General features: G+C 33.8%; 1 protein-coding gene across 25 annotated transcripts in view; it reads right to left on the bottom strand.

Annotated features, from left to right (window-relative positions):
- MCTP1 (multiple C2 and transmembrane domain containing 1) overlaps window positions 1–15,284 on the bottom strand; it is a 514,406-nt gene that overhangs the window by 203,007 nt on the left and 296,115 nt on the right. For 12 of the 25 annotated variants that reach the window (XR_012130151.1, XR_012130150.1, XR_012130148.1 and 9 more), the window contains exons 5-7: window positions 12,308–12,419; window positions 7,002–7,049; window positions 4,123–4,161 (exon numbers count right to left, since the gene is read on the bottom strand). Coding sequence is in view for 22 of the 25 variants with exons in the window: in XM_073233821.1 (XP_073089922.1) it covers window positions 4,123–4,161; window positions 7,002–7,049; window positions 12,308–12,419 (199 nt within the window). In the remaining 3 variants the exon portion in view is untranslated. The remainder of the gene's footprint in view (window positions 1–4,122; window positions 4,162–7,001; window positions 7,050–12,307; window positions 12,420–15,284) is intronic. The other 13 variants (XM_073233902.1, XM_037012104.2, XM_037012107.2 and 10 more) reach the window with 2 other exon arrangements.

The raw sequence follows: 15,284 nt of genomic DNA, 5'->3' as shown, positions 1-15,284 counted from the left end.
AAATTAAAGCACTTAGAGGTTTTCATTTATGCATTTTTAATGTGTCATCTAAGATGTCAGGTTTAACTATGCCCTGCAGACTTACAGAGTTGAAAGTATTCTGTAGTTTAAATTAACAATATCCTCACGAAAAATCTTATTAAAAACTGCTTCATTAAACCAGTGAATAAAGTCTTTTATAGTTCATTAAAATTATGCTAAGAGATTATAATAAAATCTTTGTAAAAAGATACAGTACTAAAAAAATAAGCCATCAAGTTACAGAAGATATGCTAATAAGACATGATCACATAGTCTATTTTATATTATTCAAAGGATGAACTCTTCTTAAAACAAGTCTAAACTGTTTTTATGAACTGCAAGATGTATATCTTTCTATTACTGCAATGGTTATTTCTCATATAATTAAGGTGATAATTGAAAACACATAAGTTTAATCACACCCATTGACAAACTCATTCTTCTACACTAAAACACACACCCACAATGAGGGTAAAATCATATTTGCTTACCATCTAATAGAGGCAGTTATCTTATTACTTTTTTGTTTGACCTCACCAAATTTATTCACAAAATACATATACATCTTCTCTTCTGAGCCTGTGAAACTTTCTTGTTGAATAATTTAACCTTAGAATAAATTATCAATGATAAGCTTCTTCTAAAGAATAAAATATTGCAGTATCTCAAAGCATTACCACTTCTCTGCCAAAACGTTATTTTGTCACATAAGTATAACTCTTTGACCAGGATAATTATCCCATTGCCCAAGCTTAGGGAGAGATCAATCCCTTTCTTCTTAAAATAACATTTTCCTAGTTGAGTGTAAGGCAGAACTAAAAATGTGCAAGCTGGAAAGTGTGCTATGGAAAAACAGAATGAGTGTTTTAAAGGATGTTATCATGCCAAAGGAGGATGTATTATGGAATCCATGACTGTTAACTGGTTAACACATCATTCAAATATAGCACATATTTTATATATTCTTGCCATTCAGAGGTAAGTCTAGGTGGATTTTTTTCCTACTCATTATTAGGTGGTAACACATTTACTCCAGATAATATGCAAGTCGGTCCTGAACAGCAATTATAACTTCCCTGTCCTCGAGTTGGCTATTCATCTCTTGTTTTTAAGAGTAAAGACAACCTCACATTATATGAGTGACACAAATACTTAGGTTTCAACTGAAAGAATCTCTTTTTGGCTAGACAATGAAGATGATGAGTAGATATTTAAGTAATAGAAAATTTCTTGAGTTGATTCATTTGTATATAGGGGAGATGTGCATGTTAAAAAAAATAACATGTCAGTTTAGCTTTTCCCCTTCATGGTTATACCACTTTTGAAAAACCCAAGGAAAGGAAGAAAAACATAAACTCCATACTGTAGACAATACCTAACAACATTATCTGACTATATTTAAGTCTTTGCCACAAAGTTTATAATTTTCAGATTTACATTCACCACTGGTGCTCAAAGGCTGCATATCAAAGCCCTGTTATAAAAAATACCAGAAATAGACTCCTGAATACAGAGCACAAACTGGTGGTTGCCAGAGGGGAGGGGGATGAGGAGGTTGAGTAAAAATAGGTGAAGGAGATAAAGAAGTACAAACTTAAAATAAATAAGTCACAGGATGAAAGTACAGCATAGGGAGTATAGTCAATAATATTGTAATAACTTTGGTGACAGATGATAACTACACTTACTGTGGTGAGCATGTTGTAATGTATGTAATTGTTGTATCACCATGTTGTACACCTGAAACTAATCTAATACTGAATGTCAACTGTACTTCAATTTTTAAAAAAGCAGGAGCTCTCATTCCTGTAAATCAAGATTTCAAAGAAGAAAATAACATGTTTATTTGCAAACTTCAACTTCGACTTTGAGCATAGTTATGTCAGATATACCTGTATTTAAATGCAACTGCCTATAAATTATATCCTTTTTCTAAAGATAAGAGGAAAATCTTACAATAATCTTTAAGAGGAAGATTGAAATAGTTAGAGATACATTTTCACAAAACAGTTACATGGTAATATATAAAACTACATGCTACAGTCCCTTATCCTTTAGTCTCTCAAGATGCGTAATTTACTTGGGCATCACTTTTTCTCATTTAATCCTGGAGGAAAGAATTGGGGAAGCAGTTTAAGTATGTGTGGAGGTTGGCAGACTAGGTGGTAACTGAAGTTTCAAACTTTCCCTGGATTTTGAATTGGACACTCTGCTCCTATAATACTAGTATGGACGAATATGGCAAATGTTTTAGAGGACAATGATAATTTGATCACTTGTGAGGTGTTCTGTATATTCGCATAGAAAAAAATTAATGGGTTAACTGATTTTCTTTACTCAGCACTCAATTAATTTCCCCATTAAATTTTATAAAATTGGAAATCCCTTAGGCAAAACACCCAATGCCATATTACCATACCCACTAAAAATAATCCGCCAAGTATCCCAATAAGTGTAGAGTTAAACACAGGGAATTCTGTATCTTCAGTGGCAAGCCAATAAATGTGCCAGAATGAATGCAGAATAAGATTATTAATAATAGATAAAAACTCCAATAATGTTAGATACAAAAATAGTGTTGAATAGGTGCTTGCTGTTGATTTTTAATTTTTTTGTAGACCTAAGGAAAAGATATGGATTTATGTTTACTTATCATTAAAATTAAAAATATAAATTATTTAAAGAAAATCCATATATTTATTCCTTCTTACTATAATAAAATGATTATTCTCACTAATCAATACTAAATACTATATAATATAAATATCCTGCTTTAGCATTACATCTTATAAACATCTGAAAGAGAGAATATTGCTACATGTTAATGGACTCAAATGTTTTTACACATAGACACAAAATGAGGAAAGCCAACTTACATGAATTTTTAAAAGTAACTACTTCTAATATTGCACTAATTTTGATGTACAAGTACAAAGAAAAAAGTGTAATGCAAGTATAGACAATGCAACATTTCTTTAAGATGTCTTAAAACTTAATTCTGGCCAGTCAAAAACACAGTGAACACTAAGACAGAAATATTCAGCAATTAGCCTTAAAAAATGTTTTTCATTTTATTAAAATGACACAGGTGATTTTCAGTGTGGCCCTGAACTTTTTGTGAGCCAAATTATCTTTTGGTCTAACTCTACAAGATTTGGGAAGAAACTATAAAGTAAGAAATACTTGTTAAAGCAAATCAATACATTACCATAAATACAAAAATATTTTGATGGAAGTATGTTCTTGATTCACAATAAAAAACAATGACAACATTAAAGAAAAACATTATAGCATGATTCAATCAGAATGGAAGAAAAAATGACTGCCATGATCCAGGGTCTAAAAAAATTAGTTACTATTAAAGAGGAATTCTGACTTTTTAAAAAGAAATTTGAGAAAACAAGATTTTTACAAATAAAACGTCTTTGATTTATTTCAAGGAGATTTCATATAAACATCAGTTTCATCTTGATATTTGTATCCAAGAGTGTACTACTACTGAACAAAGTAGAAGTTTAGTTTATATCATATATTCTACAAATTATAAAGGTAGAGCCAGGGCTCAACAAGTCACAGCAACTATATACTCCTCTCGCTCTCAAGAGCCATTTATTTCTTGGAAGTTAGAAGAGGAAATGATAGAAAATTGTTTTTCATTATACTCCAAAGATGTAGCAATACAGAAAATATTTTTATTTAGGAAAATCTCAGACTCAATTTTCAGTACACAAAGACAGTAAGTTACACGGATCTTTGTTTGCTCTGGAGTTGTTCTTACTCTAGTCTCATCATTTTACTCCTGATCTGGAGCAAAGATATTTTCTAGACCCTGTGGTACATATACCAGAAACCATATGCTGAGAATGATGCTGATAAGTGACCAGAGATTAGCAGGAGGGTGATTTGGATGTGACCGATCAGTGTGATTTCTATTTACTTAAAAAGCATCACATGGTTTGATTAATGTTTATGGGGAAAAAAATAACAGCTGAAGAGTGATGAAGTCCTGTGATATAGTTTGAAGAGATATGAGAGATTTGGGAAAGCAGCTGATAGTTCTTCTCAACAAGAAAAGCTGAAAGATCGCATGCTAAGCATTACCTTACTTGATCTTTTCCAACTCTTCCTCATTAGCATTGTCTGTAAATGAAATAAACCATTTTCATTATCTTATCACTCAAGTAGAGAACAGGGTGGCCAATTGTTTTCTAGAGGAAGCTTAACATGTAAACAGAAAACAGTTTCCAGCAACAATTATGCAAGACAAAAACTGTTTTTCAGGTACACATATCAAGAAGAAGCACCTTTAACATTCAAGCAGTCTTTCTGGTGAGAGTTCATTTGCTTCATTCTTTTGTACGAAGAAATGGGATGGGAAATTTGAAAAAAACACATTGTGTCTCATGGTTGGTGATTGTTTCTACTGGTTGTGGAAGTTAAGGAAGTACCATGACTTCACTAGATATATAATAACTTTTCTCTTCAAAAGATATTCAGTCTTTTGCTTTGATGGCCTCTTAGAATTGTCTCTGCTTCTAGTTCACTTTTAATTACATCAGGGTCTACAAATACAGAAAAAAGTGCTGCATATGTGTTTCAATAGAGAAAATGCTCAATGTTTAGCCATAGCATATCCTTTAAATTATGTTTTTGGGGGCATGATAGTCAGAGGTATTTATGGTTACAAGTTTTAACTAAGGTCAATGGAGATTTGTGAAGAGGGCTCAAGATCATTGGTTTCTTGCATAAAGTAAGTCATAAAAATCCAACAATTTTTTATTTCCTCCCTGGTTTAAAAAATTTCTCAATGTATTAACTTCCTGATTAACCTCTTTGCTCTCACTTAACTTTATCATTATCTTTAAGGCAGAAGAAGTGGAGAATAGGGTATATTTGGGGCAAAGAATATATCTAATAGAAATGCTTGCCATATTTGTATATCAAGAAAGTGCATTGGTGCCTTAAGAATTACATTTACTTCAGCAGAATTCACTAGAACACAGGACTATTTCAGAAACCACTCATAAATTAAAAAATACAAAAAGACAGATTTTAATATAGGATTAAGTCATATAGAAGGCAACCTTTGGCTTAAACCAAGACAGTGGAATCAGGTCATGGTTCTAGGGTAGGAAATGAGAAAGTCATAGAACTGTCAGATATAAGGATACATTCCTCTTTTCTGTAGATAATGGTTTTATAGCTTCTAGTTTCTCTATATACTCTTTGCATTAAATATTGGCTGAAATATGGCAGAGTAATAGATTTCTTAAGATTACAATAATTCCCTATATTTTTTTGAATGGAGACAGGAAACTGCAAAGTACTGTCAGAAAATACTCTGACAGAAATATTTCGTATGCTTTCTAAGTACTAATGTCCATTTCATTTTGAAGCAACAAACCCAGCACTGGGCTGTGAAGATGGTCATGGAATGGACATGTAATAAACGTTTCTTCTTGATGTTAAATGAGTCGTTGTCATCGCCACCACCACTTTCTCCATTCTCACCAAAAGGTAACTGGAAGCCAAATATTTTTGTAGTATGCCATATTCCCCCAAACTGCCCTATTTGGAATCAGACAATAAATGTTCAACTTTCTCAGGAAGTAGAGTTTCAATGAAGAAAGAATGGTATCTCCTAGGAACAATGCGTTGAGTCAAATCAAGTGAGAAAAATTAAGATAAATGAAAAAGTAGAATCTCTTAACTCATGGCCATTCATCATCATCATCTAGTATCTAGGAATCTTATAAAATTGCATTCTAGTAGAAAGAAATGTTAACTACAAAAAAGGGGCTAAGAATAGAAGAGTTTTATCTCAAGACAATCCTGCTCTGTACTATACAGATTCACTACTGCCGGTCAAAGCACTTCCCCTGACTCAGAACCACTGCATGCAATTAATCTTCTCTTTACAAAGCAAACTATAGGGTTGGTATTTCTCCTGTCTCTCAAAACTGGCTTTGTAAACAGGCCGCATAATATAAGTTTTCATATTGGGACACTGATACAAAAAGTCAGTGATTTCCCCAAGTATAAATACGGAAGATTTGTCAGTTATTGGAACCAATTCATAATTTTCCTGTTTCAGTTTCCAGAGTCCTTTTATTAGATTCAGTGACTCTCAAAATGGCCCTAGATTTTATAACAAAATTTCTGCTTCTTGGGCCAAACCAGCTAGCTAAGCAATGGGTTTTAATATCCCATTTCCAAGTCTCTTTTTCTTTTTTAGATGGTTGGATTAAGGTAGAGTCAGTAAAACTGGAAACAGTAGCAAAGTAAACAAACAAAGAAAAAAGGTGGATGTAACATGTTATTAATACTATTATTACCTTTGCTATCTGTGAGACATGTTAGGGAAGAAAGATTGTTTGGGGAATGTTAAAAATAGGCAATAAAGCAAATTATAGAAAAATAAGATTTATTTTCTTGCTCTATGGTCTTAACTTCATCTGAGAAACACATGAATTTTTTTTGAAAGTGTAATTTTCTAATATTATTAGAGCATAATTCAAATTCTTGATTGGCAGTTCAACTTTCTTTGAAGCCAATAAAAGGAATAATCAGCCTAAAAATATGGCCTGTGACAGAACTGCTGAACTGAAAATATTTTTAAAAGATTCCACAATCTCAATCCATTTTTTGCTTTTATCTTTTGTTATAATGATTTTCTAAGGCAATTACATGGTTATTATAGATATAGAAAAGGACAGAATGGCTAGATATTATAATGCATACATATTACAAAACATATATATTAAGTTTTTTTTGGTGGCTATTTTTTCAAATGCCAGCTATGGAATAATTCAGAAAAGTTTCAAAAATAAACCAACATAAAAAAATACTTTTTTTTTCATTCACTAAAGGCCAACAAAATTCAATTCATATGTTTCTTAGAATTTTCTGTTTTTAAGCTTTAGTCGAGCAATTTGTAGGTCTAGGTTATCTAAGAGAGTGTGTAACACAAGTTAACTCACTTTTATTTCACAAATTCTCCAATGAAGAAAGCTGTGGATTGAACTCTGCTAGAAAAAGAGCCAGAAAGAACTCAAACACACTATCAGACCATATATAGGACATACATGTATGCACTACACACTTCTACAGGTACAACAGGACATGTGTTCAAAACAGAAATGACAGTTTTGTCATGCAGCTCATCAGCATGCCTCCCAATACCCCCCACATGAAGGTTTTTGTTTCTCATACACATAATGCTGGAAACTTAAAAAAATATATATATATGTCTGTTTATGTGTGTGTGTATATATATATGTGTGTGTGTGTGTGTGTGTGTGTATGTGTGTATATATATATATAGTCACATCTGGGATTTTTTTTGAAGACTCAAACATTACTTAATGGGAGAAGATTTTAATATAAGCAACGATGAAATACTTTGGCTATTACTCATACTATACTTCTTAAATTGCTGTAATCAAACACTGCATATTTTGAGGCTTTAGTAGAGTCTGTAGGCTGATAGGTTTTTCAACTCATTCTTCAGTTTTGCTGATTTCCAGAACTGGCAATCTACACAAGGAGGAATCATCCCAACTGCATTATGCATGGAATGTATTGCCAGTATTAACAGTGTATAAACAATTCACAAGATAACTGATTTGGAAATGTTAGCACTTTGTGATTATATAACACCAAGTTCTCTGTATTTCCAGTTACTCACTTCCTCCTACTTTTGATAGCATTTTCTTAACATTAATGTTCTATTGCCTATTTGATTATTAGGGTTTACTTGTTAATGGCTCTTGAAACTCCTATCTTCCATTCTCCACTTTAATACACATAAAATATTTAGCAAAGTTATAAATACAGGCATAAGAAAAAACATGTGGTTTCTGAACTAAAATCTTAAGTCCCAAAACCTTAAAATAGATGATTTCTGTGCTAATAAGAAAAGAGAACAGAACTCTTAGAATTTTATTGTGTAAGAATCAATGCAAAATAATTCTCTATTCCTTTCCTATACATCATTCTGAATATTAAATGGAACTGTAAAGTATTTAGTAATTGATTTCTTGTTTAATGCATTTTGAGTCTGAATTTCCTAAATAAGATTTGTTCTGGGATAATTTGTGAAAGTTCAGCATTGCATTTTCACTGCAGCAATAAGTTATGTATTTCAGGCATATAAAAATTTAATTTGAAGACACATTGGATCTCTGGTTGTTTTTAACCAAGAAACTTCAAATGTGTTCCAGGGACATGTATTTAGCTAACAGTAGACATGTTACAAAATGAAGAAAATGCAATGATATGTGTCCAATTCACTGTGGTTATTAGAAATCTCGAAAAGATCAATTCAGGCTGATTTTAAGCATATTATCATTAATATATAAATTTTGACAATTTAAAAGGAAAATTAAACCATTATTTAACACTGTTTGTGACAATCTTGGGGATTTGAATATTGAAGGAAAAAAACCCTGAAATACCATCCCCCTAGACCTCTGAGATATCTCTACAAACCCTCATAGAGATGTGTCTACAACCCATTGAACAAACACTAGGCACTGAAAAGTTGGACTATTGAGAGGAGTCATCACAAGAAAGGCAATCAGAAACAATAATTTACATACACATTTTTTTTTACTGGGAGAGATAGGACTTAATGCGGAGGTGGACTAAAGTGTAGTGTAGGTATATTTTGGATAGGACAGGTTACACTGCAGAAACCTGGGGCTTATCGGAGGGGAATGGTGCAGGAGTTTGCATGGCTGGGACAGAGCTTACAAGAGAAGGAACATAGGTTGCTTATTGGAGAGCCTTAAAGTCCTTTATTAGGAGTTTCCATTTAATCAAAGATGTAACCACAGATCCTGAACACTTAGAAGAACAACAGAGAGTTATAGAAACTGGCACAATGTTTATAGATGAAAAAGTGCTTCTTTTTTTAATAGCTGCTAATGAATAAATGGTCCTTGTTCGGTTTCAAAATCTACTAACTAGTGTCTTTGACAGTTTTAGACATCTTCATAGGTATAGAACTTATAGACCAAAACAAACAAACAAAAAGCAAATGTATATGTCTTTGTTGGATGTCATTTAAAACATATGCCTAGAAATCTGATTCAAATATAGGACATCAAACCAGCCAAAATACTGGGGATCCCAATAGAATTTTCCACAGGGGATCTTCTGTACTTCCTCTCCTGTCCCCAGCCCTGCTTGCTTCTGATCACCCCCACAGCACCCTTCCTTCTGCCCCTCTGGGGTGACTGAGGTCAGGATGCTCACAGCCAGAGGCTGGCTCTTATGTAGGCTGCACCTGGTGAGCCTTTTCTGAGGCACTGAGTCCTGGATAAGCCACTTGCTTCTCTGGCAAAGAAGACAGAAACCAGGTGAGAGTTAATGTTAAGTATGGGAGGAAAGAAGACACTGTTTTTCAGTTGCTGCAGCAGAATGAATCCAGTGCTACCTGGGACTCTGAAGTGGGAGGGCATGAAGCAAGGCAGGGAATGAAAAATACTTGGCAGTAAATGATTTCTTCCCAAAAGCTCATGTAGCCAAATGGATTTGAATCAAGAAAACAGCATGAAGATTTCAGGAAGAACTCTTTGTGTTAAGGGTGAATGTGGCTGGAGAGATACCAGGATACCATGAGAAGAAAGGAAAAGGGAGAAAAGGGGATGAATAATACCGGATTTCTGATGTGTAACTGTTTCAGGTAACCCACCTGTGTTCTTCACTATTCATGTTTGATAAATCACTGATAATCAGCAACCAGGTACTGTAATATTTTTAAGTGATTTGTTCTAATTAGACATTGTACCTAAATAATATGACTGAGCAGCTATGGAGATTGAGGGATGCTTGCAAGAGTTGTTGAAGAAAAAATGATGTTGGAACCACTTTGCCTGTGCTGACTTGTATGTCTGTGTAACTTAAAATAATTCAGCAGATTCATCACTAGGTCTCTTGAAACTAACCTGATCCCTCAAACACTTGGTTTGACGTTAGGATATATAACTTTAACATCCCTTTAATGTAAGAATTCAGTAGAACCTCTGTCTCAAATCATCCGGTCACCTGTATCATTCCAATCTCCAAGAATACTGCCATTTGGAGGGCTCGGGGATACACAAGACCTCAGGCACTTAGGTATTCTCATTTATGAAGTGTTGCTTTTCATTAAAGTAATGGTGAATCCCAAATCAAAAACATTCTGTCACCAAGTTTTACTGACTTTACATCCTGTAGGTAAACCTGCCAATTTCTCTCCATCTCTACCTCTGGCCATTCTCATCCAAACCTCCATCATATTCCACCAGGATTTTTGAAATAGCCTCCTCATTGGTCTCCAACCATCCATACTTCCTCTTCCATCTGTTTTCTACAGTACAGCTACACAGCTTTTTTCAAAAGCAAATATGATTATGCCACTTTCTGTTTACAGACTTTTTGAAGACTCACCATTGCTCCACAAACCTTCACGTGGCCAACAGTTCCTACACAGTTTTCGCTGTCATCAGGCACTATGATCCCTCACACTCTTTTGCTTCCTTCCACCTTCTCTAAGCTCCAGTACTTTTTGAATTCTTGGTGAAGAATGGTTGTTCTAGCCACAGGGCCTTTGCATGTGCTCTTTTCTCTGCTTGAAATACTTCCTTTCTTTTCGGTTTCTGCCTTACTAATTCCTATTCACACTTCAGACCTCATCCCTCATTTGACTTTCTTAGAGAAACCCTGTTTCCCCAACTATAACTAATTTTATGACATTTGCTCTTAAAACAAAATGTACCTCTCTTTCAGGACACTTGAAACAGTTGTTATTTTACATTTCCTTCAATAATTATTTGATTCTTAAGTTCTCCACTCTATATAAGGAGTGTGGCACAGGACCTGGCTTATAGTAAATTTTTGGTGAATACAAGGATTATTTGAATAAAGCAATAAATGCATATTTATAATTTATTCCTATGTAAGGATTAGCCATCTAGGATATACTCCTTGGCTTGTGATGGTGAAATAATGTATTCTGAATTGGTGACTTCTAATTTTTTTAGAAGATTAGAATATTTTAAATATTTCTGAATATTCTCTGTAAAACAATTACTTCACACACCCTTCCATCTGTACACATGGACCTGTGTATATGCGCACACACACACACACACACACACACACACACGCACACACACACACATGCATTCTTTCTCCATGCTAAGTTCTCATAATAGGTATTATTTGGTAGTACTTGATGGAAAAGAGAAATTTCTTCCTCACTGAATGAAGCATAGATACTTAAATCACACCTAGCAAATACTATATATGAATATGTGGGTTCATTGTTTAATTTTTAGAAAGCACAGCAAAAAATACTTGTTGAAAAGGGTGAACTTTTCAATAGCTTAAAACACTTCTAAATCTGAAGTTGGAATTTACTTTTTTCTCTACAATCCAGAAGAAAAATTCAATAATACCTTTCCAGCAGACAACGTATGCCAACTTCAATCATGCATTATTTTAAGACAGCAATATACACATTGCCAAAACAGAGTATTTGAACTTGCCTAAAAAACTGCATTTGCTCCAAAACTGTGTTATAATCAGAACTGGTGAGTATAGCTCCCAATACGTGAAAGCACATTGAGTCTAAGAACTCTGGTAAATGCAGCAGAAAGTGTACTTGCAAGCATTAGGAGGTGGGTCAGATCTGATGTTTTTTAACATTACTTCAACCATGCTGGAGTAATCAACTCCTCTGTATCCCTTGTCAGTTTCTCATAACAGCTTGGTGTGCAGGAAGTACAGACAGCCAGTGCTAGAAAATGGGTAAAACCGATACAGAAGCCCATATCATTCAGCAAACAAATATCAGAAAGCAGAAACTCTTATAATTCACCTCATTTTCTTTGTTATGTCAATACAGTCAAATAATAGTTATGTCAATACAGTCAAATAATAGTAGGGTCTAGATACCTCAATGTGGAATTCCAAATATGCAATTCACTAATAAATGTATTCCCTGAGTGAAAACTACCCTTTGCCTGCAATATAACATGTCTGAAATTGGGAAATGAAATGATAATAAAAGATGCAAATGTGTCCCTTTTGACAACAAGAGGTTCTGATCTGGAGCATAGAACAGGGAATTTAAATTCAAAAGATACAATATGCAGGGATTAGTGATACCCAGGGTACTCACAGAAACAAAGAATGGGCCAGATCTTCATATGCCATTTCTCTTTATTATTACTACTGGGTTCACAGAAGGCTCACAACATTGGAACAAGGGAGAGCAAGGAAGCGTGGGGGGACTTACCACATCCCTGTGTTCTCCTTCCTTAGGGGTAAGGATGACTGAGAGCAAAATGATCCCAAGATAATGGTCAGGATAATGGGGATCTTTCAGTGTAAGGGTCACATCTGTGGGCCTATGATATAAAACATTAAGATTTTGAACCATCATTAAATGAATAAGCCAAAAAAATATTTTTTATATCAGCAAGTTGTTATTTTTAGGAGGAAAATCAATTTTATCTTCCTTTCCTTACCTGGTATAATTTTTATGTTATTGAAATGTTGTCAATGTATTAAGTTATCCAATAAATTGTGGGTCAATTGGGTACCCCTGGATTCACTGCATACATTTTCAGTTCTTTGTGGGGTTCTAGAAAGGCCAAGGAACTATAACAGAAGGAATTTATAAGTCCTCCATGATCCTTAAAAGCAGAGAAAGCAATGTGGGCTATTTTCCATAAATTCGAGTCCAACAACTAAATGACGGTCACTTATTAACCACTGCATGATTCAGAGTAAACAGATGAATAGGAAGATAAAATACAAGTTGCCTATTATATATTATAAATGTGTTTAAAAAAGGTTTAATTATGTTAAATAACTTCCAACATTTAAAGTAATGCTTCTATGCCTAAACTTATAAATCCAAAATCAAAAGGATATCAATTCTTAGAATTGAGTTGATCAATAGTTAGAAGGCTTTAGAATTAGATATATTTTTCTGAGGAAAAGATTATGAATTATTCAATTATTATCCACAATCCCTTTTAGAAAATAATGCAAAATACACATTCAGCTGATGATGTAGAGGTAATATCTTGTTTCCATGTTTCAATTAATTTTGAACAAATAGGGATTCATGTCCTCCATAAACCTAAGGGACTGAAGAAAATTCAGTGCCAAGCTTGAATCTTGAAATGTTGGCAAATTAGGAATGTCCCCTTGCTTATTTAGTCAATTACTCCTTCATTTCATTCACAAAGCATGAATTAAATACATATAAAATGTCAGACACTGCTAGATTCTGCATAAAAACCAGAGGTCATGATCAAAGATAAGATCTTTGTCTTCATGGAGCTTAAGTTTTAGTAAATGATATGAATGGAGTGTAGTACTAAGGAAAGGGCTTTGTGGAAAAAGCTGGTCTGAATAAGAATTTTCAATTCTGGTTTCACATCAAGGGTAGGGCCTGGAAATCTGTATATTTATAAAACTCCCCAGTTGATTTTTCTCATATAGCTAGGATTGAGAACCACAGTATTTTTTAATACTATGATAATACCAGGAAACTCTGTAACATGATGCTTAATTTACCAAGTTAAGGAATAACATTATGGAAAAGATGAATAGTTTTCTGTTGTCAGGGGTTTTAACTGAACCTAAGCAACCTATCAGACTGACAATATATCTATTATAATAATAGATTGTTATGCAACTTGCTCCAATATTAATTTAGTTACAATTAATCAGTATGGTTTGATAGTAACTACTTGTTCCTTTTAACAAATGCATGGTATTATAGCATATATGTATGTAGTATATATACATACATGTTTTATATAGGTTTATAGTTTGCTTTGGTTCATCTTCCTATAATGATTACATGTAACAATTAATAGGAAAAACTTCATTACCTTTTTATAATGATTGCAAGATAAATATTTAAGAATATTTGCAATTACTTTATGATGCTTATCTATTTTTTTCTTTAAAAGTAATACCTTAATGCATTATATAGTAGCATAAGTATTTTTATGACCATTAGTATTATACATCCAGAGACTACTGATCAATATATAGAATGTAATGACATACATAAATATGTGATTTTAAAAAGTAGTAATTTGATGTTTACATGGTTTTGAGTGGAGGGAACATGTAGCTAAATACATAAAATGAGTAATGTGCCAAAATAAACACTAAATGCTGTATATAATTTATTTTTATTTTCTTAGTCATTCCATATTTTTTAGCAAAGTTATTTTTCATCAGTGATCTATCTTAAATAAAGAACAAAAGAAAGCTATGCTCTGTGATGAAATCCAATAATGTGTATATCCACTTTCTTTATGTAAGTCCACAAAGAAAATAATTGTGGTCTTTATAGAAGAACACAGTCCCTTCTACTGGAGCTCAGTTTCCATGGCAATGGACTACAGGCACCTCCACCTAGGTAGGACACTTCCTTCAACCGCAGTGAGGCAGGAAGTTAGCATTACCTACGTTCCATCACTAGGTCAAGTCTACATGAGGCTCTAGGTTGCAATGGGGAATGTGCAGGATGTACAGAAAAGGCCATTCTTTTGTCCAGTCCAAGGCAAAAATGACCATCAGAAGAGCAATAAGCTTCCACTGTGCTCAAACTTTGCTGACTATGATACAGGGGGTTCCACCATTTATATCTCACCTACTTTTAAAATATAAAGTCATGATCTGGCCCATTATTCTGCTTTCCTGCTTTCCAGTACATTCCTGCCACATGATGTGGCCATGGTCATCTAAAACATCTTAAAACCACCAAAAGAAGATTTCATGGCTTCCTTTGTGACCCATTCCAGACTGCTTGACCTTTTTGACATGTAATTTTTTCTTCTGTAGTATTAATTCTTTGCTCCTATGTTGAAATGCATTTTAGAAAGATATAAGCCCATTTTTAGGTGCAAGTCATGATTAATACAATAATAATTATATAACTTTACAACTAGTCAAGCAGTGATAAACTACTGTGACTGAGTAAACACAACCAATCTGCCTCCACTTTAGAGGCGCTCCTCGGTACCATGACTACCAGTGACGGCAAAACTAGATTCGACTTTGGCTCAGGTGATAGGAGAGCAGCTATTTTTGAAGCAAAATGCATGTGTTTTATTTCCTATGGTGGACTGATTCCTCAATTAATACTTTCAATTAACATGTATGATCTACTTTATGCCCCCCTACCACCATATCAGCAAAGTGAGAGCAAAGAATGTGTCTTTTATCTCTAGATTCTTGGTGCT

This window comes from Manis javanica, chromosome 1, assembly GCF_040802235.1.
Source record: "Manis javanica isolate MJ-LG chromosome 1, MJ_LKY, whole genome shotgun sequence".
In the NCBI taxonomy this organism is placed as follows: Eukaryota; Metazoa; Chordata; class Mammalia; order Pholidota; family Manidae; genus Manis; species Manis javanica.
Note: the sequence above shows the minus strand (reverse complement) of the source record. Positions and strands in the feature narration are given on the sequence as shown.